Source organism: Prorops nasuta, unplaced genomic scaffold (assembly GCF_024137725.1).
Source record: "Prorops nasuta isolate Cenicafe-Biocafe unplaced genomic scaffold, Cenicafe_Pnas_1.2 PNAS00005, whole genome shotgun sequence".
Classification (NCBI taxonomy): domain Eukaryota; kingdom Metazoa; phylum Arthropoda; class Insecta; order Hymenoptera; family Bethylidae; genus Prorops; species Prorops nasuta.
This window is the reverse complement of record NW_027116802.1, coordinates 1,526,819-1,550,929: the sequence shown is the minus strand read 5'-3', so window position 1 is coordinate 1,550,929 and position 24,111 is coordinate 1,526,819. Positions and strand designations below refer to the sequence as shown.

The following is a 24,111-nucleotide window of genomic DNA, read 5'->3' as shown; positions in this document are numbered from 1 at the left end:
ATCAATGAAGCATTTAATAATATTGTATCTCATAAAGCCAGAAAAAATGAAAGCCTCAGTACAAGCGCTGCTAACGATTTTAGAGTAGCCGATAGCGTATGCGTTTTGAATGAAGGTGAAAAATGCATTTTAAATTATAAAAAAGCGCTAGGCTTACCTGTAGGGAAAAACACGTCAAAATACGTTGTTGCTGTAGAAAAAAAAGAATGGCAAGAAAAGAAAGATGTAAATTAGTTTCGAGTAAAGTAAGAAGATTGAAATTAAAACAAGAACGTGAAAATTTCAGAAGAAGTAAAGAAAGGTCAGAAGGCGTAACATATGCAAGTAACTGTAATTTGAAGCTGAAGTAAGTGTAACTGAAAAAAAATGTGATTCAATATCGAGTTTAGACAAAATAGTTTATTTTGATTTGGAATCTACTGGATTCGATGCCGATGCCGATATTATTCAAATTGCTGCGAAACAGGATGACAATATATTTAACGTATACGTTAATCCAGAGAAAGAGATCAGTTCTGGAGCTATGAAAGGTACCGGTTTCAATAAAATAGACAATACGCTGTACCCCCGCAATGAACGAATTGAAACTTTAACAATCACTGAAGCTTTGGCATCGTTTGAGCAATTTTTATATTTATCTGCAGAATCAAAAAAAGTTTTGTTAGTTGCCCATAACGTAAGTTTTGACAGACGTCTTTTCTTACATCAAATCACAAAGTATGGTATGCTTAAAAATTTTCAAATGATTTCTGGTTTTGCAGATACTTTATCAATGTTTAAAAAATTACTCGTTGATCGAAAAGGTCCTACAAAATTTAAATTAGAAACACTTGCAAATGATTTTTTAAAATTAGAAGAAGGGCTAATATTTCACAATGCTGCTTATGATGTCACAGTTTTAGAGAAGCTCGTAAATGTTTTTGGTTTTAAAGACAATTTATTCCAATTTTCTAAAACATTTCCAGAAAGCTTCGTTGAAATTCAAAGATCAAAAAAAGTTAAAGCGAACATGATGCATTTAAATGAGTTAAAAGGAGTAATTTCAATTGAAATACAAAAAAGATTGGCGATGCATGATGTTACTTATCAGTTTCTTTTGGAGCTTTATAGGAATGAAGGAGATGACAGTATTTTTCAATTCTGCACCCAAAAGGATGAAAATAATTTAGTGAGAATAACTAAAAATAAGAGAATTATATCGAAGTTGATAGAACACTTAAAACTTACAGAGATCTAAGTTATGTATTGGTTTGTACGTTCTCTAGTCGTATAAGACTTATTATTGAGGTACATTTTTTGTGTGCAATATTAATGTTAAGTATATCTTATTCTATACTACTATCAATAATGTATTAATGTTGGAAAAAATATATTTTAATACAAATGTATAAAATTAAAGCTTCATATGGTGGAGCTCATAGTTTATGCTAATAAAAAAAGTATGTCTATTATTAATTCTATATGTTTTAAATATATTTCCTATCATTTTGACAAATTTTTCATAACATCTTTTTCCATCTTTCATAATAACGTTTACAATTAATTGCAATAATTCTCTTATGAATAAAATTATCAGATATATTATTGATTAACAATATTATAATGCTGCGTGCAGATCATGTATTCTTTTATTATACTATACTAATACAATGCGCATGTACACCCAGTTGTTACGACGTTGCCAAATTTCGGATTCCTCTACCGCGTGGTTCACATGACCAAGTCAAAACTCGACATAACGCGTGATTCGGACTAAAATTTCTCAGGATTTACTACGGCAAGCTATATTAGGCAAAACGGCATCTTTATCTTAACATTTTAAAATTTAACATAATAGTTTTTTAAAAATGCAGCAAAAAAACTCGTCATACAGTTAGTGAAAATGCTTGAATAGAGGCGTGTCTCCTATATAATCATATGTTAATAACTTGAAGTTTGGACTTCAATATATTAAAAAAAGCACCGCTTGCTATCTTAAAAAAAATACCAATGTATCCGTTGAAATGTTAACTACAACATACTTGAAAATCAAAAGCCAAACAGAAAAATAGCTTTTTCGAGTGAACTACCTTAGAGAACTTTACCTGTGTGTGCTGCATGGGGAGTTTACGCACTGTTAATGTATGATTAAGTATGAATTTGATATATGACATTTTTGTTGGATAGGAAAGAAAACAAATTTTTAGTATTAAGAATAATATTAGAAGTCTTCAATAGCAGAATTAACATTCTTGAACCATTATCATCGTCTATATTAAAAAGTTTACTTCCTATGCTTTTTGTTACCTTATAATGATGAATCCTCAGCTAGTGTTAAGAGGTCTTGAAGATTAATGTCATTACAGTAAGAAACTTTTTTCAATTTTTTTTTATTATTATTCTAGAATACTTGCATAAAAGCTATAATTTAAAAACCATCACTTTTTTAGTCTCACAAAGTAAAACTGTGTACAATATTTATTTTAACTAGCTATTTACTATTCGCTACTTATACAATTATTGTAAAACTTATACAATTATATGAACATTCACCACCAATAAATGTTTTAAAAAAGATTATATAACACCCATGCATATAGTATCCAATATTTACTGTTCATTCTCACGTCTACATTAAAATATTTATAACGTTCACTTACCCTTAAAAATAGGAACTAACATAGGAAAATTCTATTGTTCTAATAATTTGCTAATAGGATCCATTTTATTAGTCACTTTGCCTCTTGCCTTCCAAACTGCAACTACTCTGTTCTAAGCATGTCAAAATGGTCACCGTGTAACACATAAAATGGCTGCGTTTAGCTCTTATAACGGTCAAAGAAAAGATTAGAGTGTATGCCGTATGGTCGTGCAGACTGCAGCAGATTCTTATTGCTATGCTGCAACAAGTCTGATGCTAGTTTGTAAAATTGCCACCAGATATTGTTTGCACGATGGAGCGTTGCAAGCACAAATACGCGTTTACATGATTTTTACCTTGAAAAATATTATAATTGTTTACTATATACATATTTAACATACACGAAATTAACCTATAGATAGCCGGTGTGGCCACATGTATGGCCAGTAACAAATTTGCCGTTTATATCAGTCACAGAGGCAGTGGCAGCGAACTTTCAACATGTCAATGAGGGCTCTAATTTATATACAGGGTGTAACGAAATGACGGCATTTTCTCTTAACTGGAGGTTCGGACTGACAACACGAATGCACGTGTAAAATTTCACTCAAATCGTTCAAGGGGTTTAAAAATTATATCCATTTAGAAATCTTCCTTTTTTGCTCCTTTTCGAACAACTTTAACTGCACAATGGAAAGTGCAGAAAGTGGAAAAACAATTGATGAACACCCCATTAGAATGTAAAAATTATCGATCGCGCACGATAATACATTTGCTATTTATTTCTATAATCTGGCTATTAGATTAATTTAAAAATAGCAAAATTCTTTTCATTGCAATTCCAATTCAATTCAGTACAAGTATCATTGACCGAATTGATGGAAAGAGCGAGAAGACGCAATAAAAAAGAAAGTATCACAGATGCTAAGATGTTGCGCGAGCGTACTAATAATTTAATAGGCAATGCATGAGGGCATTCTCTTTCTACTAACGAAGCTAAAGAGAATGATTTAAGATCAATGCATTAATGATAGAGAAAACTAAACTTACCCATTTAATATTCTCCAAGTTCCTTTAAATCAAAGTTTTTGAAAAAGCTTCAAACTGGCTCCTGGATGATTTCCAGAAAGCACACTATCACTGATTTTGCATTTAAACCTCGTGAATTTAAAAAAATTAGATATTAACCTAAGTTTCATTGAAACACGGGTTAATTTGACACTTTTGGACTGTTTGAAGTAGGCTGAAGAGGAAGACATAGAGAGAAAGAATAATTAATAATTAGTTTCGACCACTCTTTATTAGCCTACTTCAAATAGTTAAAAGTTTCAAATTAACCAGTATTTTGATAAAGTGTAGGTTAACCCTTTTAGTGCCGGAGGCCGATATATCGGCTCTATCTGCACTCGCGAAATGTGCCAGAGCCCATATATCGGCCCGCGCTTTTTAGCGCTTTACTATTCGCTTCGGGAGAACTCTATCTCAAAATAAATTTGTAATACCTTATAAATTATGTAATTTCATTACGAAAGAAATACACTGCTTTTTGAATCACTTAAATATCGAACTGCGTTTGGTTTTGATGAGCATTTTCCCGAACCCTAGAAAAACTCTGAAAATCGCCCGGAATTTTTCGCGTAGGTACCTCTTTTCTGCCCGAAACTAAAACAGTTAATACATAATTGGCTTAAATTCGCAATTACTTTAATGCAAAATCTGTAATAGTGTGCTTTCTGGAAAGCATCGAAGAGCCATATGGAAGCTTTTCCAAACACTTAGATGTAAAGGAACTTGAAGAGCATTAAATGCATAAGTATAATTTTCTCTATCATCAATGAATTGATTTTAAATCATTCTCTTTAGCTTCGATAGTAGAAAGGGAATACCCGCATGCATTGCCTATTAAAATATCAGTGCGTTCGCGCGACTTCTTAGCTTCTGATACTTTCCTTTTTATTGACTCTTCTCGCTCATTCCATCAATTCAGATAATGGTACTTGTACTGCATTCAATTGGAATTGTAACGAAAAGGATTTTGCTATTTTTTAAATTAATAGCCAGATTCAAGAAATAAATAGCAAATGTATTATCGCGTGCGATCGATAATTTTTACATTCTAACAGGGTGTTCATCAATGGTTTTTTCACTTTCTGCATTTTCCATTGTGCAGTCAAAGTTATTCGAAAAGGACCGAAAAAGAGTAATTTTTAAATGGAAGTAACTTTTAAACTCCTTGAACGATTTGAACGAAATTTTACACGTGCACTCGGGTTGTCACCCCGAACATCCAGTTAGGAGAAAATACGGTCATTTCGTTATACCCTGTATACTACAATTTGTATTTTTATCTACGACTTTTGGTTACATACGAATTAATCTTATACCTTGTATAATATTATTTACTTGAAATGTTGTAGACTAAAATATTAATTATAATTTATTGTTACAGCAATTAGCGGATGTTGTAAAATGTGTTGAAAAGGGCTACAAGATGGAACCACCTGATGGCTGTCCCCCAGAAGTCTATGATATAATGCGTCAGGTAAATCAGTATAGCTTAATTATCTACGTTATTAAAAAACGTAAATTATAGGAATTTTTCGATTAAAAATAAACTATTTAGATTAAAGATAACTCTGACATGAAAAATCAAAGAACAATGATATTTTAATGAAAAGGGGTGGAGGGTGCTTCAAAAACACAATGTTTAAATTTTCTTATAGTGTTCAAACACATTACAAAGACGATTTAATAGCTTCTTAACTAATCGGTTTTATGTGAATCGTTTGAAGTTTCTTAAATGAGAAAAAAAGTTATTTTAGCAAAATTTACTTTGCAGGAACTTGATTCTCAAACTTATGTGATAATTATCGTAAGAGATAAAACTTGTGTTTTAATATTGTATGCGACAAGCATTCCTAATTTTGGAGAAGCAATCGATACGTTAAGGGGAATCTGTATATCGACATTACAGAGCGAAATCTTGCGCCAAACGAAACGGCCTCATTACTTAACCGATTTTAACGTTCATTCAGCTTTTTGCAAACGCCAGAAGATTATCTAGCGATCTTCGTTGGCAGATTTTTCAAAAAATGAAAAAGTAAAAAAAAAGTTAAATTTAAAAATCGGCCAACGAAGATCGTTAGATAATTTTCTGGGGTTTCCAAAAAGGTTCATGAACGTTAAAATCGGTTAAGAAATGAGGCCGTTTCGTTTGGCGCAAAATTTCGCTCTGTAATGTCGATATACAGATTCCCCTTAAATACGATAATTTCTATTCACGATATCAATGCAATGTTACCATATTTCTATCACAACAAATAGCCAATTATCATCTTTGCTTTAAATTTGAATTCTTTTTCTTTTAAAATGTAAGAGGAATTAGGTTACGGACAATAGATATACAATTTATCAAAATATGAGTGCAATATTTATAATCATTGCATTTGATAAATTATGAGCTGTGTTGGTGCATAATATTCATTAAACAAGTCTGAACTGCATTTTGATAATGTAGAGTGAAAATTCGAGTTTTTCAATTTGCTTTGCACATTTTCGTGCTCATGTATTGTGCATTTATAGATATTTAATATAATATCCAAATGGATGAGAAAAAAAAGGTGTTCTTAAGTAAACGAAGAGCAAAAAGCATTGTTTATTGGTAAGAATGTTTAAAGTAATACAAAATTGTATAATTTTTATAATTGCTAAAAAAATGATATGATAATTAATAAATTTACAGATTTTATGAATAACCATTCATTATTAGTATCTGGTAAATTTTCATCATCTTTTACATACAAGGATGCTAAAAAATTATGGGAGGAGTTGACAAGAAGACTTCATGAAAATTCCAGGTGTAACTAAATCTTGGCAGCAATGGAGAAAAGTATAAAAAAAGAAATATTTTATCAAATATAATTTTATTTTTTATGTTGCATTTTAATCATTTTAAAAGGCTACTCTGATGCATAATATTTTATTTTTAGTAGATATATATATATGTATATATAAATTTAATCATTTTATACAAGTATATATTTTAGACTTGGCAGGATATATACACAAGAGCTGAGGCTAAAAACACGCTTCTGAAAAATTATAATAAAGAAATTGGTGGATGTCCTGCGTTAAATCAAATGTGGTCATATACAGACAACAGTGTATTAGCGTTGATTGGCTCTTCAGCTGTAAATGGGCATGAAAATAATAAAGAATCTGAAGCAACGTTTGTATGCATATAAAAGGTTGTTGTGAATAAAAAATTTAATATGATTTGCATAAATTATAATATACATATACAGTAGGATATAGTCTTAGACTAATATAGGTATAAATTAGGTTTATTTTACAGGATTGGAATACAATGATAAAGATATTGAATATTTACTTGAGGATGAAAAAACGATAGAACCGTTCATAGAACAGAATACTAACTTAAAAAGAAATCATTCTGATCAACTGAATGTAGCGAGTACTTCAAATAATGGCATAATGGAGCAGATAATAAAAAAAAAACAAAAAAAATTGACTGCATCAGAAAAATTAAAAAAAATCATTACGCAGACTGAGAAACTTGCTGAAATTTCAAAGCTAGAAATGGAAATAAAGAAGGAACATTATGACAAAAAGTTGTCCTTGCTACAAAAAGATATAGAAGTTAAAGAAAATTTAGTGTATAGTATTCAACAATTAATTAATACCGTGTTTAATAAATTTTAAATTATTACTATTTTATAATTTTATAGTTCCTGCATGTACCTAATATGTATATAGAGAAAAGTATTTTATTTTTATATAAAGGAAAATGATATTATTTTTATAATGTTATGAAGTTATTGTTTTCATGTTGAAAAACAAATGTTAAACATTTTTGTAATTTTATTTATTTAAATATAATGTATACCAAATAAACTGTAAAAACTGTTGCTTTCACAAATATTTTCTTATCATATTATTCCTTATTCCTCTTCCATTCACTAAATCTGGATATGTTCTGCCATTCTTGTATGGAATTGCATCATTGTTAATATCCATACCTAAATCTATTTCTTCATTTCCGTCTGGTTCTGGATTAGATATTGTGACGAGACGCTTGCTTTGTCGCTGCCCCATACACGATACTGCGTGGTGGGGAGAGCTGTAGGCGCTGTAGCGTACGTGCCGATACCGCGGCCTATACTATAGCGTGCGCAAAGTATAGTGTTCTCGGCATGCCCCTCCCTAACTACCCAAGACGGCCGCTCCGCAGCGCCGATACCGTTTTCGGCGTCTCAACTGGGTATATAAGACCGAGCTCCGGCCCAGTTGAGTATTCCGTACCCAGGAGCTCTCCGGGTACATTCCCTCCTTTCCTACGCAGGAGTTCTCCGCGTCGTCTACGCCTCTCCTCCACCCATGCCCGCATGCTAACGGCTGCGTCCAGGAGCTTTCCGGACCAACGGCCGTTTTCTTTTCAGGCCTTAATGACCTTTTTCTTTACAGCTCCCCGATAACCGCCATATTGGTTTCCCGGGCCTTACCGTGAGGCTACCGACCGAAGCGCCGCCAGCGGGCGAATTTTGTACCTGCGACTTAACAACCGACACACATACGAACACACCTGCAGCGGCAGTACACGAACAACACAAACACAAATAGGTTAAGGTTATAATGTAAAACAATTGTAAATAATTGTTTCTTTTATTTATTCCTTGAATAAACAGTTTTTGTTACCCACATTAGACTTGTCCACATTTATTTTGATCCCTCTCGGTCAATCGAACCGAGCTGTTTTTGCGGCGACTAACCTCGCTAATAAAACAGGTTACAGTATATTATCACATATACACATATCATGCAATACAACACATGTATTTATGATCTTTGAACATACGTCAAGCCAATAATGTAAAACTCTGTGTTTTAATAGGCAACGAAATCTCATTTTCAAGAAACCATTACATCTTTCTATAAGTCACCTAGTGCTAGCATGTCGTTTATTATATATTTCTTCAGCAGAACTTAAATCACAATTTAAAATTGGTGTCATTAACCATGATCGAAGTGAATATCCAGAGTCTCCTACAAGACAATAATCAGAAGTCTTTAACACTAGATTTACGGACGTTGATTAGACCTATTTTTACCAAAGTGAGATAATTTGAATATTACACGAAAATTGAAGTTTTATATATAGAAATTAGTTCTACTTTAAATGAAATGAAAGATTTATTATTAAAAACTTTATTTAAAATATTGTTTACATATAAATTATGAGATTGAAATACCTTTGAATGAGTCAAATTGGCTCAGTCCGTAAATTTAGTGTTAATACTAAAACCTAAATAAAAATGTAGAAAAATATTTGAAAACTAATAGTTACCTAACAAGAAACATTGTTGCCTATGACTGCTTTCATCTGGCATTAATGGAAGATTGTTGCTGTTATTCCATCTATGCGAATCGTGTGTACTTCCTGGAAATTTTGCATTAACATTTATTATTTTCATACTTGAATCACAAATCTGAAATAAAAATTGATACAAGTAAAATTATGAAAGATAATATTTCACCAACTATTGTTATTCTATTATTACTGCACTACAGAACTCCGGTAATAAGTTCAAATAAGTAAAGTGTATATTCGTTCTTTCAAATTTATTGTTTAGTTCGATAAAGTATTAATGGAAAATAGCCTATTTATAATTTACATATTACCAATTGTACATTAATTGAATGATATCTTTTTCTATTATTATATATGTGCTCAGGATATAATGGATATTCTTTAGGAGTAGGGAAAATTGCAACGTGTGTGCAATCTATACAATCAGTGACACCAGGGAAACAATGTTTTATGTAAAATCTAATATTGATTAATTAAATTTAATACAGCAGAAAATAAAAATGAATAGTGATTACTGGGAATGATATTTTTAAATTGTATATAACATACTCACTTCGTAGTTTATGTAATCCTTGCAGATTATCAGGAAATTTGACCTAAGTATTTAATATTTCTGGTTTATTGAAAATATTAATGATTTTATTTATGCTTCTGCTTACAGACGACTGATTTATATTCATAAATATATTTTTCCCTATTCCAAACTGATAACTTCCATGTGCAAAAAAATGTAAAGCTGTTAAAACCTGTAAATGTTATTAACTTTAGATTATAAATGTATTTGATATACAAGTAAAGGTAGTAACACTGAATAATATTTAAAAGTGAATGTATAATCCCAACTGTTGCACTTAAAGTAGTAGTCTAGTTGTTTGGGTCGAAAATTTTTTTTTTCATATTTCGATAGTATACCAATATGAGAATATGGTGCATAAATTTTAAACCGATATTCAAAATATTAACAAAGATATAACATACATTCGACAGTGCCGCATAATTGAACGCTGTAAGTTGCGCGACAGCTGCTAAGGGTTATTCCTCATTATTATGACTCATTACCTTTATATTTCCTTGCAGTTTCGTATAGCTTTTGATGTACGAAAGGATAAAAACAGATATACACGTGTTTGACACGTATGAAGAGACCAAAGGCTTGTTATACGCACCGGAGATCGACGATTAGTGTGAGCATGAAAGTTCTGTTAGCCAAACTTTAAACGCGTTTTTCTCGAAACTATGTTTTCTCGGTCGGCCCGAGGCATAATAGATTTTCTATTGAACCAATCGAGCTGAAATGTTTACAGGTTGTTCTACACATCTGTAATTCTGGCCGGAACTAGAATCATTTTTTTTCATCCATTATTTTTCAAGTTACAGCCCAGTTTACACTAAAAAAATTGTACCTTTTTTTAGAAGTCCGACATTTTGTTATTTTTCAACCAAATTAATTTTTTCTATTTTCGGCCAGAATGACAATTCTACTGAACAATAATTCGTTAAATTTTTTTGTTTCCGACTATCCAAACTGGAGATACCTTATGGGTCAGTAGCACATGTTTTTTTTTCACCTACTTTGACCCAAATAATTTAAATAAAATATGGTAAAAATTAAAAAAATATATATTTTTGTATAATTCAATAAGGTAATAATAATATAAAATTTTCCGATTTTTTGCATTTCATTTAGGTAGTCAAAAAAATTCCCGAAAAATACCCTGCAAAACCGGTCGATTTTCTAGACTACTACCTGAAGTCAGTATCATCGAGTATTGATTCTATTTCAGAGTTAAGCTTTTTTGTGAAATTCTTGATCTAAGACTTGCTGTATAACTGAAATAAAACCAATATTGTTGACCTTGACTTCAAGTTAGTTTAAAAGACATCTCAAAGTTAATGGTCAAGGTCAGTTTAAGGTCAAACTTAATTTTTTGAACAGACACCTTATATTGAATTCTTGAAATTGAAGGCTCGCAAAAACTTACTTTCGAATGTGAATTTGATCATGACTTTATTAGCATTAAATACCTATGCGTAAATCTCAAAATAAGAAAATTATTTACTATTGCCGCTTGCATTAATGTTATCCAGAGTTTACCAGGTGGAGGTTGCAATGTCGGGATTGTAACATTATTCCCATCAGTGTGAGTGGCCACTCACTCTACGGGTTTTACATTATCTTCGCCCGTCCTTATTTATCATTAACGTAGCGCCAGTTGGTCAGTTGGGTGACCAACAACTCTACGGTATCATTTGAGTCTTTCGACTCCGTTTACTATGCATCTTATACGGCCCTGCGGCCATGCATTAGAACGGTAGATGTAGCTAGGGTCGCTCAGTATTCTAGGTCGTGGAGAGAGGGAAGGGTTCCTTACGGAAGTCCAAGCCTTGCAAACCTACATGCTGAAGAGCATACATTTCACCCTCACTACTCACATACAGGTGGTGGTGAGGAGTCCGGGAACACGCGGTATCATTGCCAAGCATAGAGCCTGCCAAGGGCGGACCACCACGCAGACAATGTTCTCGGTCCGTCCAGCCATAGCGCAAGCCTATGGAATTACGGAGGGCAATGCGACACATACTAGCGGTCTAACTACGCCCCTGCACAACCCACTATGCATTGTCCAGTATCCAGTCGTGACGTACACTGTTCAAAACTGAATCATGTACAGGTATAGTTTCTGCTTCCCTATACTATCTTGTAGCAAAAATGCTTCTCGCAAAATTAATTCATGTCCATCTCAACTCCCCTATATTATCTTATAGCAAAAATTTAAAGACAACAGCAGACGAAACGCGACATTGACAAATATGAAGATGATGATGTTTTGGACGTAGTAAAAGTACTATCCAAAAAGCATATTATTTATGTTGGAAGCATCGGAATGTCGAAAGTTGTAATGCAAAATAATGTAAATGTGGCGCATATACACGGTCTTTTCCTAATAGCGGAGCGTAGGAGATTCGTGATAGTTGACTATAGAACTCGGAATGATGGAATCTGAGAGCGCTGATTGATCAATATTGCGTAGTACCAACATATAATAGGCTGTTACCAATAGTTGGATACGAAAAATGAGATTCATCCACCATTTTGTTGTGGAGAAATGTTTATATGCTGATCATAGCAGAAAGAGGTGTAAAATAGAAAAATGTCAAATGTTGTCCTTACTAAAGTAAACATTGAATGCTTTGAATGAAAATGAAGAATATTCGTACTTTCCATTCATTATTTTCAATTTTTACTTTAGTAACCTTACCATTTGACATTTCTCCATTTTACACCTCTTTCAGCTAGGATTAGCATGTAAACATTTCTCCACACCAATATGACGGATGAATCTCATTTTTTGTATCCAACTATTGGTAACGGCCTATTATACGTTGGTACTACGCAATATTGACCAATCAGCGCTCTCAGATTCCATCATTCCGAGTGCTATAGTCAGCTAACACGAATCTCCTATGCTCCGCTGTTAGGAAAAGATCCTGTATATAATTATATGTAAGGTGTAAAAGGGAAGAAATCGGATGTAACTTTCAGCCTATAAAGCAGAAATAGCATCAGGTAAGTATCGGGAGCAGTAAATCAGAAGAAAGATTAATTTAGCAAAGCAAAATATTCTTTAATCTTTCTTCTGATTTACTGCTCCCGATACTTATCTGATGATGTTTCCTCTTTCGAGGCTGAAAATTACATCCGATTTCATCCCTTTTACACCTTATACATAATTATATATATGCGCTACATTTACATTATTTTGCATTACATCTTTCGATATTCCGATGCTTTCAACATAAATAATATGCTTTTTGGATAGTACTTTTACTACGTCCAAAACATCATCATCTTCATATTTGTCAATGTCGCGTTTCGTCTTCTGTTGTCTTTTAATTTTTCCTATAAGATAGTGTGGGATAGTCTACTTTATACCATTAAAGATAAGATTTTATTTTAATAAGAGTTTTATTTTACTAGTCTATCCTTTTACAGATCTCATGAGAGTAACTCGCCATCTGCTTACATGCTCCTATATCACCTATGAATCTATTTCCCCTTCTCCTTATACACGTTATTAGTTCAAATCAATCGTTACAATAGAATAGGAGAGTTGAGATGGACATGAATCAGTTTTGCGAGAAGCATTTTTGCTACAAGATAGTATAGGGAAGCAGAAACTATACCTGTACATGATTCAGTTTTCAACAGTGTACCTGCAGGCTGGCCTATAGCACACGCCTCACGTACGCGAACGGACACATCAACACAGTCCCATGGTCGCGTTCCGACTGCCTGCTATTGGCAGTCAGCACACAACTTTCACGCAGCTTGCTTAAAGCGCATAATCAGCGTTCAAGCCAGACTCGATGTTCTATTTCCCCTCCTCGTGGGGACTTATAGAATCAACCATTCTTTTTAGGACTCCTCGAGGCCGTTTCTCCTTATCTCAGGTTGCCTGGGTTGCTTCACATGGCCCTGCCTTACTTCCCAGGACAACCTGGACATCGCTTCCTGGAGCGCCGGTCTTTTCATCCCAGCCTCTGTCAGTAAACGGGTTCTATCCTTGACGTTAACTATAATCCACTCGTGAGCCTATCTCACTAGTCGGTAACGTAAGGATTAATAATATCCATTGTTCGGTAGCTTTTACGTTCTTTATTCGGTATCTCGGATACGTAACGGAGAACTTCGTTACAGGTTTAAATTCATCAGATATTGTCGTTGTCAGTTAATTAGAAAGTTGATCAGTATTACTTTGGTTTTATTAATTCGAATCATGAAACTGTCAATGTCCATAATATAGTCAAAGTGATGTATTTTTAAAATCTATTCTTTACAATCGAACATCGATTGTCCTATTATTGTTCTGTCTTCGTTATTTCTATTGCCTGCATCCTGGATGTATCGAAGTACTACTTTACTGGGATATTTTATATTCTGCTGATGCCGAGCCCAATCGAGGAATCACAGGATACTCGCAATGTGTGCGCAACAACCTAAAGTTCGTGCTCCAGTCTTGCAGGCGCAATAGTATCTTAAAATACCTTTGCCATATCTATCTCCCATTTCATCGTTTTCAAGTTCTCCTACTCGATAAGTTATCCATATTTTATAACGAGTAGCATTCCTGAAATGAGAATAGATTCTAATTCTTATAAAACCTGGTACATTTTTATTTCTGTCAAGTTCAAAGATACCTGTACTCTCGTGTTCAAACTTGTCCTGAACATATGAAGAAGCTAATTCAAGTTGGAATGGACCAAGAGCCAATTGACGTGAATATTCAAGATCTACTAGAGGAAATTTAGGAACGTGTTCCTGATTCAATTGTTCCCACATGGCATTTCTTCTGTGGAGATTCTCAGCTTCAACTTTCGCTTGTACCACGTTAACATCATTTAGTTGAAGTTTAATCTCTCGCGCTAGGGCAACAGTTTTATTCGTCATTTGAAAAGGTTCTCTATATTTATTTATCAATGCTCCAGCTATAAAGTAAAACTCTTTTAAATGTAAGACGTGAGCTCTTTGAATAAGTCCGTCTAAAAACTTGTAAATGGTTTTTACGTTACCATTTCGAGCTTCGACTACCCATCGTTGCATGGTTACCAAGCGAGCGCGATTGGCCATTTCAGTAGTAAATTGATGCTGGTTGCGTTCCAAGACAGGTGGCATTTGAATGTTGTATCCTCGATTTTGCAAGAATTGCAGTGCATCTCGATAGCCGCGATCGACAAGAAAAATATCGCCGTTTTGAAACCATTCGTTAATGTTGTTGATATCTTTTTGGAATTGATCAATTAAAATCGAGGCATCGTTGTTTTTTCCATCAACGAAATATGGTCCTTGAATATCGAGAATGTATCCATCAGGTGCAACAATCATGATAGGTCTCACTAAATGACGTTCTTTGTGAATAGAGTAAATTTGTCTCAAGCTATGGTAATTTCCTGATTTTTCTATATAACTATAAGTTCCATCGGCAATTACAATGGCTTTCAATTCACTTGGATTATCAGTATACAATTCATTCGCAAATGGAGTTACATGCTCTGCGATGAATTGTTGACGAGTTATAGCCCCAAGACCAATATTTTCCTCTACAAATCGTATCAGCATTGATCTCCTTACCACACTAATCAACATACTTACTGCCTGTCTGCTAGAATGATTGAATAAAATTTTCAGAAGCTCATCAGAAAATCCATGGCGCGCGCATTTTACACAAAAATATGAAAAGAGCTTTCATAGATACATGGCAAAAAAGGTTAGCTTCAAGAACAGGTACACAATATTCGTATAACTAGTTAAATTGGGTTTTTGTTAAAAATGTAAGGTAAATGAAGTTCTTATCAGATAAAGTGTTAGGATATAGAGTACTCTCACGATTTATCAGAGCTGATTCTCTTAATAATGTGAAGAATCTGCTGACTTCTATGCCTGGTAAAATTATAGGTCGATTTAAATATTGCAAGTCAACATATAAGTTTTTTAAAAGCAATCCTGCTTCATCAAGGTGTTGCAAGCAGACACGGGTTGCTTGAGGAACGTAAATGTTTTTGTCTAAATATATATTACCCCGAGACTGAATACTAAGTCGGTGCAAATCATTATCCAAATGATTGCAAATCATACATGTATTGGTGGATCTTTGTCGAAGAACATTCAATCTAAGACTCTGCGGATCTTCTGAAGCACCTTCATTACGTGTGACCAATATATCATAGTTTAAATAAATACGTGACAAATTATTTACCATAAGAGCCGGAGGGCCAAGCTAGTTACAATGCCTTATAGCACCACTTTTTGATCGTTGAAATTCTTCATAAGACGCATGATACGAGGTTGAAAAAAATCATTACACACATAACATGCCATACGTTGCGCCATGTTCGATCTTATGTAATTAAAGGTAGAAGAACATTTTTTTCACACCATTTTTATTGAACGAAATATAAAATTAATAATTACTTATGAAGCAAATATACATGATAATCACAAGAATTGGTGTCTATTCGGGAAAGAATTAATATCTTTAAAAGTGGTAAAGAGAAAATATATCAATATATTTTCAAAACTTTATTATGAAAATATATTTTTGGACATATACAGATCTGAGATGAAGAAATAGGTTTGAAACAATATTTAAACTAGTGCTGAAGTGTAATAACTAAACCTCTATACATATAAGATTTAATATACTTTCTATCATTTGTAAAATTACTTCAAGTAATTTTTGCCTTGAAGATCAAAGCAATTTAAAAGGTGTATTGCAGAAATACTAAATAAAAAAACCGTTCCCGTCACCGTGCATGTGTGAACAGATCACGTGAACAGGTAAAAATTAATTTATTAAGAAATAAAATTTATGATAGTAAATACAAGTTATTTAATTTCGTAGTTAAAAATAAGAAAATCCAATTCAAATGAGTTATTGACCTTAAACTGACCTTGACCATTATCTTTGAGATGTTTTTTTAAACTAACTTAATGTCGAGGTCAACAATATTGGTTTTATTTCAGTTATACAGCAAGTCTTAAATCAAGGATTTCACAAAAAAGCTTAATTCTGAAATAGAATCAATACTCGATGATACTGATTTCAGTGAGCTTTATTTCGAAACATGGTGTAATTTGGGCTATGTGCCCATGGAGACATTTGTTTAGGACGCAAAGATACATAACACTTCAAAACGTTCGCCAATTTGACACAAACCACTTTACCATAAGGATTCTGCGTGGTCCTTTGCTTATAAATTTATCCCTTTTTTCACCTTTTTCTTAGGCGTTACTCTCAACATCAAGTTTGCATTAATATAAGGTTCTTTCTCTAGTAAACTAGAATCATTTCTAGCTTCCTTTGATTATCATAAAGTAGGAAATATGCCTATTTTTGTAATGGAAGAGCCTCTTTTATTTTAAGTATTCAAGTTTCAGTTTCATATATTGATTCAACTTATGCCTTTCATATACAAAATTTTAAAGTTATTACCATAAATGCACTTTTAGAGGCTTTTCTCATAATATTTTCTATTTTAATTATTTGGAAATTTAATTTTTGTAGGAAATGATAATAACCTGTTATATCTAAGATTATTGAAAAGTAGGTCAATATTAGTTTTTATTCTTGTGTATAATATAATTGAACATTTAAAAGCAGTTAATATATATTTTTGTGCTTTTCTCTAATTGTAGGAATAAGATGTTTTTAACGTCCAATAAGATATTTCCCAGATGTGTTATCCATCCTTTTAGAAATGTAGTATAGATATCAATTTTAACAAAAGAAATAACACATACACTTTAGTAATGGTTTGAATATATTAAATAATTGCGATTAATTTTCAATTATCTTAGCAGTTTCTATTATTTAATTTATCCTTGATCATAAGCCATGTACTTGAACGTTAAACGTAGACTTCCCAATGTCAATCTTGTTCTTATTAATCTCAATTAATTCAATCAAAGAGTTGGATCCTCAACATAAGGCTGAAGATAGCCGCGATTTTCTAGTCGCGAGCTCATGAAACACGCAGCATGAAGTTGGCGAGTCACCCGGTGTACGAAATGGGTGACACTCCTACTTTCAATCAAATTTTTTAAAAATAAAGAAATTTAAAAAAAATTTTTTAACAAGACAGTTTTAAAGCTGCTTAAATTGCGAATCCAAGAGTATGGATTTTGCGAAGGTTCGCGACACACTCCCTTTGCTCTTCTTAAGAGAGAAACAGGAGTTTAACCTGATAAATTCACGTTTCCCAACTTTCGAATAGAAGGAAATTTTTTTAATTTTGTTTAACCACACAGTTTTGAAGCTGCTTAAATTCGGAATCCAATAGTATGGATTTCGCAAGGGTTCGCGACTCCCTTAATGCTCTTCTTAACGGAATCCATCACGCGTGCTTTACCGACAGTACAAGTCAATAAACAATTAATTTAATAAAAGTCAAATGCAAAGCAAATTGAAAAAACAGGCGCCTTTATGATAAGATGCCAGTTCTAACGAGTCAATCGAGTTTAAAAAAACTCAAATCGAAAGAAAAATAACTGTATCATTGTCTTGCGTTCTTGAAGAGGAGTCACTTTTGGTTATTTCCATTTCAAGAACGCGGGACATTGGTACAGCGTTATTCTTCATCCGATTGAGTCTTTTTAAGCTCGATTGACTCGTTAGAACTGGCACCTTGTCATAAAGAAGCCCATTTTTTCAATTTGCTTCGCATTTGACTTTTATTAAACTAATTGTTTATTGATTTGAACTGTCGGTAAAGTAGGCGTGAGGGATCCCGTTAAGAGAGAAACAGGACTTTAACCTGATAAACTCACGTTTTGCAACTTTCGGCTAGATTTTTTAAATAGCAGGAATTAAAAATTTTTTTTTTAAATTATATAGTCTTGTAGCCCATTAAATTCTTTATGTAACAGTATGTATTTCGTAAGGGTTTGTAGCTCCCTTAATGCCCTTCTTTCACTAAGAAATAGGACCTTAACACCATAAAATCACGTTTTCTAACTTTGGGTTACATTATTGAAATATCATGAATTTAAATTTTTTTTTTAATTATACAGTCATGTAGCCCATTAAATTCTCAATGTATCAGTAAATATTTCGTAAGGGTTCACGACTCCCTTAATGCCCTTTTTTGACAAAACGGGGCTGTATATTAAAAAAAAATATTTATTTCCTCATATCTCAAAAGTCTAGCCCAAAGTTTGAAGATGTGCTTTTATGATGTTAAGATCCTATTTCTTAGTCAAAGAAGGACATTAAAGGAGTCGCGAACCCTCGCAAAATCTATACTCTTGGATTCGCAATTTAAGCAGCTTTAAAACTGTCTTGTTTAAAAAAAAAAAATTTTAATTTCTTTATTTTTAAAAAATTTGATTAAAAGTAGGAGTGTCACCCATTTCGTATCCCAGGTGACTCGTCAACTTCATACTGCGTGTTTCCTGAACTCACGGCTAGAGAGTTGTGGCTATCTTCAGCCCCATATCCTCAACAATGCCAAAATAAATATTTGATTGCAATTTATATATAATCTGTAAAAAAGAATCCCACAAAGTACCACAAAGTACATTTTATTCTGTATTAAAAAAAGTAACATTATAGTTCTAACGAAATGAACAGCGATTAAGAAGGTCCTGTGACCGCAGTTAGATGACTACCGCGTCGAAGCACTTTCTCGCAATCAAGAATGCAACCGCTTAATTATATAAAGAGTATTCGCGGATGACTAAAGCATGATTTTCCAGCTATTAAGCTATCGATAACTTTCCCTTCCTGCAGCTCAGTGCGAGTGTCACCGAGGTGAACTTACTTGGATATTTATGATAATTTCGACCGTCTAGACAGTGTTCCAACTGAAAGTCCCTAGTGCTCACAGACCGAAAATTCCGTGGTTATATATACTCCTGCCACGGCAGTCATGAACTCAGTTATTGTTTGTAAATATATGTATATATTTAAAAAACTATTTATTTTACCTATTAACACTGAGGTCGGTCGATTATAGACTATATTTTCGTAGCGGAAATTCAGATATTTAACGAAGTAGTAACTAGGTCTAAGGTGTGATCCTTATTTTTTTGGGTGTACTGAATCAGATTTTTGGCTCAAAATCCATACATTTTGACCACCAAATAAAATACGGTGTTTTTTATGTGCAAAAATGTTAAACATTTTTTTATTTTCGAAGTTTACGATTTTTTTCAGGCATAAAATGTATAATTATGTGTATATTTGATCAACAATCGGTGCACAAATTTCCTGATGTTTAACGGTGAAATTTTACGTACATACTTTATTTGCCAACATGGCCGGTAAAATGCAAAAAAAAAAGAAAATTGAATTTTTTTTCATTAATTGTTTTCATAAGAACTAAACATTCAAATAAAAATTCTTCGAGAATAAAAATGTGTTAGAATTGATTCAGGAGTTCCTTTAAATTCCTTAAGATTTTTTGGAGACATTTCTTGAATATTTTAATTTTACAATTTTTAAAAATGTTTAAATTATCTCTAAAAATACTGAAAAAATTCGAGAGTATCTTTTAATCAATTCTAAGATATTTTTATTCTTAGACAGTTTTGATCAAACTATAAAGTTTTCGAGTAAAATATGATTAAATTATGTCTACACTTTTAAAATTACATATAGTTAAAATTTAAATAATTTTTTTTTCGAAAACTACAAAGTTTGATCTAAACTGTCTAAGAATAAAAATATCTTAGATTGATTAAAAGATACTCTCCAATTTTTTCATTATTTTTAGATTAAATTTTAGAATTTTTTTAAAAATCGCAAAATTAAAATATTCAAGAAATGTCTCCAAAAAATCTTAAAAGATAAAAAGAATTCTCCAATCAATTCTAACACATTTTTATTCTCGAACAATTGCGATTTGAGCCTTTATTTCTAATGCAAAAAATTAATGAAAAAAAAAATTCAATTTTTTTTACTTTTTTGCATTTTACCGGCTATGTTGGCAAATAAAGTATGTACGTAAAAATTCACCGTTAAACATCTGGAAATTTGTGCACCGATTGTTGATCAAATATCCATATATTTATAAGTCTTATACCTGAAAAAAATCGTAAACTTCGAAAATGACAAAATCTTTAATAGTTTTTTGCAAAAAAACCACCATATTTAATTTGGTGGTCAAAATTTATGGAATTTGATCTCGAATTCTGATTCAGCACACCTAAAAATATACAGAATCATACCTTAGACCCAGTTACTACTTCGCTAAATATCTGAAATTCAGGTACAAAAACAGTCTAAAATCGACCGTCTTCGGCCTTAATGGGTTAATAAACCTAGTTCATTTACATATATTACTGCATCATATTATGCGCTTTCCTGTTCGCCGATTCCTGGACTACTCGAGAGCTGCTGGCTACCTTAAACTCAAGAGTACTTCGCATACTTATCTAATCGTCAACTCAATCTGTCACTATTGATTGAATTTATTTCTGAATTAAAAAAAAATCACATTTATACAGGGTGAACAACATCATAACAATAAATATAACTTCATTACAAAAATCCTGCAGCCGACAAAATTTTGACAACCTAAAATTAGGTTGATAGTAGTGACAAATTTTGAGAGCCGAATATTAGGTAGGTATTAGTGACAAATTTTAAGAGCCGAAAATTAGGTAGGTATTAGTAGGAAAATGACGTGACTGAAGCTGCTAACTTCAGCCATAGACATACATTCTAGCTGGAGAAGGGAGAAAATGACGAAGGTGGAGAATTTCAATTTCGGCACATAGTATATAGATAATATAGTATGAGATCTTTGGATTGCATGGATCGATATTGATGTTCGTGTGCTCAAATGAAAGCTTGTTCCAAACCATTTCAAGAAAAGCTTTATTTAAGGGGTTACATGCAGTCAGTAAATTTGGAAAAATCGATTTCTCAATTTTTACATTTCCGAAAAGTACTAACACCTAGGAATATTTGGCCAAACTTTTATGTTTTTCTAATAAAATTTGGCGATATAGTGGGTTAAAATGTATAGTGCGGTAACGACTTTTATCATTATAACTTTTAACTTTAAACGCAATTATCCCAAAACATGATTTTTCAAAATGGTGAACAAAATTACTGCAAAACGGTTCAACATATAGCTTTCAATCTTCACACACTTTTTTTAGTATAGCAATCTCGGCCATAATCGAAGGATTTTCTATTATTTTGTATACTTTTTTTTCTTTAGCTAAAAATATAATTATTTTTTTCATACAAATTCTATTTTTATTTTTAAAATGTCGCCATTTTGTTCTTATTTAATATATTTGAATATCCTTAGATTAAGGCCGAGAGAAACTATTCTACTTTCGAAATATATAGCGAATTTTGTCCGTAGATGATCCGGTACTAAGAAATTATGCGCCACTAACATCGTTTTTTAAAAAGTCATCAAGGACGTCGTATGCTGACGCCACGAAAATTATTTTTGTACTTTGTTAAAATTCATATGTACTTACTAACTATTACTGCATCATATAGCTTACTTAGATTTCTTTAAAGCATGCAGAAATTCTTTTTAAAAAATTCCGAAATAAGAGGTTTTTTTGGAAATTAACTGCCCGTAACTCCTTAAGGGGAATCTGTATATTGTCATTACAGAGCGAAATCTTGCGCCAAACGAAACGGCCTCATTTCTTAACCGATTTTAACGTTTATGCACCTTTTTGGAAACGCCAAAAGATTATCTAGCGATATTCGTTGGCCGATTTTTCAAAAAATAAAAAACTAAAAAAAAGTGAAATTTAAAAAATCGGCCAACGAAGATCGCTAAATAATCTTGTGGCGTTTCCAAAAAGGTGAATAAACGTTAAAATCGGTTAAGAAATGAGCCCGTTTCGTTTGGCGCAAGATTTCGCTCTGTAATGTCGATATACAGATTCCCCTTAAATCATGACAATAGATTATTCACGGAGATAAGTCGATTTTAAAATTGGGGCGGCCAAACTAGCTGTATAAGAGAAGTAGTGTCTCGACGGCAGAATAGACATGTCTTTATCTACTGTCATATGTACTTGCCATCGAGGCACTACCCCATGTCTCTTGATTTTAAACCGATAAATCAGCGCTTTGATTCGATGGAAAAATGACATCACTATCACTTTGATTAACAGTTCACTTTAGAAAAATAAAAGAGACTCGTACTTCTCCACCGTTCCGAATTGCCGTACGCACGCTCACATGCTATTACATCAATTATGAATATTACTTCATGTCCTGAATTCCTAATCCAAGCGCTACACGAAATTTATTTTTTGCCAATATTTAAAAGATCCTCGAAAGCGTCTATTAAGGGGATCCATGACCGACGAAAAATTTAATTCAAGTTTATCTCCGAAATTAATAAAAATATGAACTTTTTAGTAGAAACCGAATTTACTCGTCTAACAGTGTAATAGCACTATAGGCTTATATTTTCATTACAATATATTTTTTTTATTAAAATTATAAACACTAATATTTTGGGTGATATTAATAACATTGGAAAAAGAGCGCTATAGCGCCCTCAACAAGAGTTGTATGAGTAATTTGAGATTAAAACTGAAGCACATAAATCTAAACATGTCGAAATTTATTTTGAAAAACTAAAGTAGATATTAGAGTATAAAATTTAACTATTTCATCGTCGGAGAGTATTTATACGTTAGATAAAGACATATATATACAGGATTTGTTATTAAAGGTTGCCAACCCGGAAAACCTGGAAAGAGGGGATGATTTTAAAAAGAAAATTCAAGAAAAATTTTTATCTATCTCCTACGGTTTTGGAGTAATTAGTAATTAATTTTTACTTGCCGAAGCGACGGATGTGTGTGAGTGTGTGCTGATAAGCAATAGGCTAGGTGTCATAAAAACAAAGAAAACATCAACACGTTTAAAAAATCCGATTGAGAACTGCATTCATTGCATATTCTCATAATTATTAATAATGAAATGAACGGATTTTTATTATAAAAATAAGCCCAAACTCGGCATTGATATTACAGTTTCCAGTTCGATGAAATGCACAAGTTTAACACGAGGATTTTTGACTGCTTTAAAAACTATCATTTCCTCACCACCTGGCGGTAGATAAAGCGGTGTGTTTTTTTTATAGTGGCTTCCCCCCAGAAGGCCTAATCCACATTAACCATTTAATTCAGCAGTTGCTCAAACTGCCTACCCCGCTGTGTCACACATATTTGCGATCTGCGGACAATGGCACGCGTTGCTCGCTGTACCATATCTGGTGTGATGGTACGAAAGGCCGCTAAAATTGACTGCCGCACCTCTTTCTCGGTACCTTCACGACGATTCTCGACTACATTCTTGACGTGACCCTACAGAAAATAGTCAAGAGGGTTGAGATCCGATGATCTCGGTGGCCATGCGATAGGACCACCTCGACCAACCACCTACCTGGAAAGATCAGGTTTAGCGCGAAACGCACAATCGCAGAATAATGTGCCGTTGTTCTATCATGCTGGAAAAAGATTTTATTCCACATGTTTAAGAGCACATTTTTCAGTAATGGGCTTAGCTCCTCTATTAAAAATTCTGCGTAATGCAGACCATCGAGTCTTGAC

At 32.9% G+C, this 24,111-nt stretch overlaps 1 protein-coding gene and 1 pseudogene across 21 annotated transcripts in view; one reads left to right on the top strand and one right to left on the bottom strand.

Annotated features, from left to right (window-relative positions):
• Csk (C-terminal Src kinase) overlaps positions 1 to 24,111 on the top strand; it is a 278,720-nt gene that overhangs the window by 195,202 nt on the left and 59,407 nt on the right. For 11 of the 21 annotated variants that reach the window (XM_066727059.1, XM_066727063.1, XM_066727068.1 and 8 more), the window contains 2 exons: positions 5,070 to 5,162; positions 8,105 to 8,311. In XM_066727059.1, coding sequence (XP_066583156.1) covers positions 5,070 to 5,162; positions 8,105 to 8,260 — 249 coding nt within the window. In that variant the 3' untranslated portion in view covers positions 8,261 to 8,311. Of the gene's footprint in view, positions 1 to 5,069; positions 5,163 to 8,104; positions 8,313 to 24,111 lie in introns of those variants that run through there. The other 10 variants (XM_066727073.1, XM_066727064.1, XM_066727076.1 and 7 more) reach the window with 4 other exon arrangements.
• LOC136773936 (putative nuclease HARBI1) lies at positions 8,427 to 9,098 on the bottom strand (annotated as a pseudogene).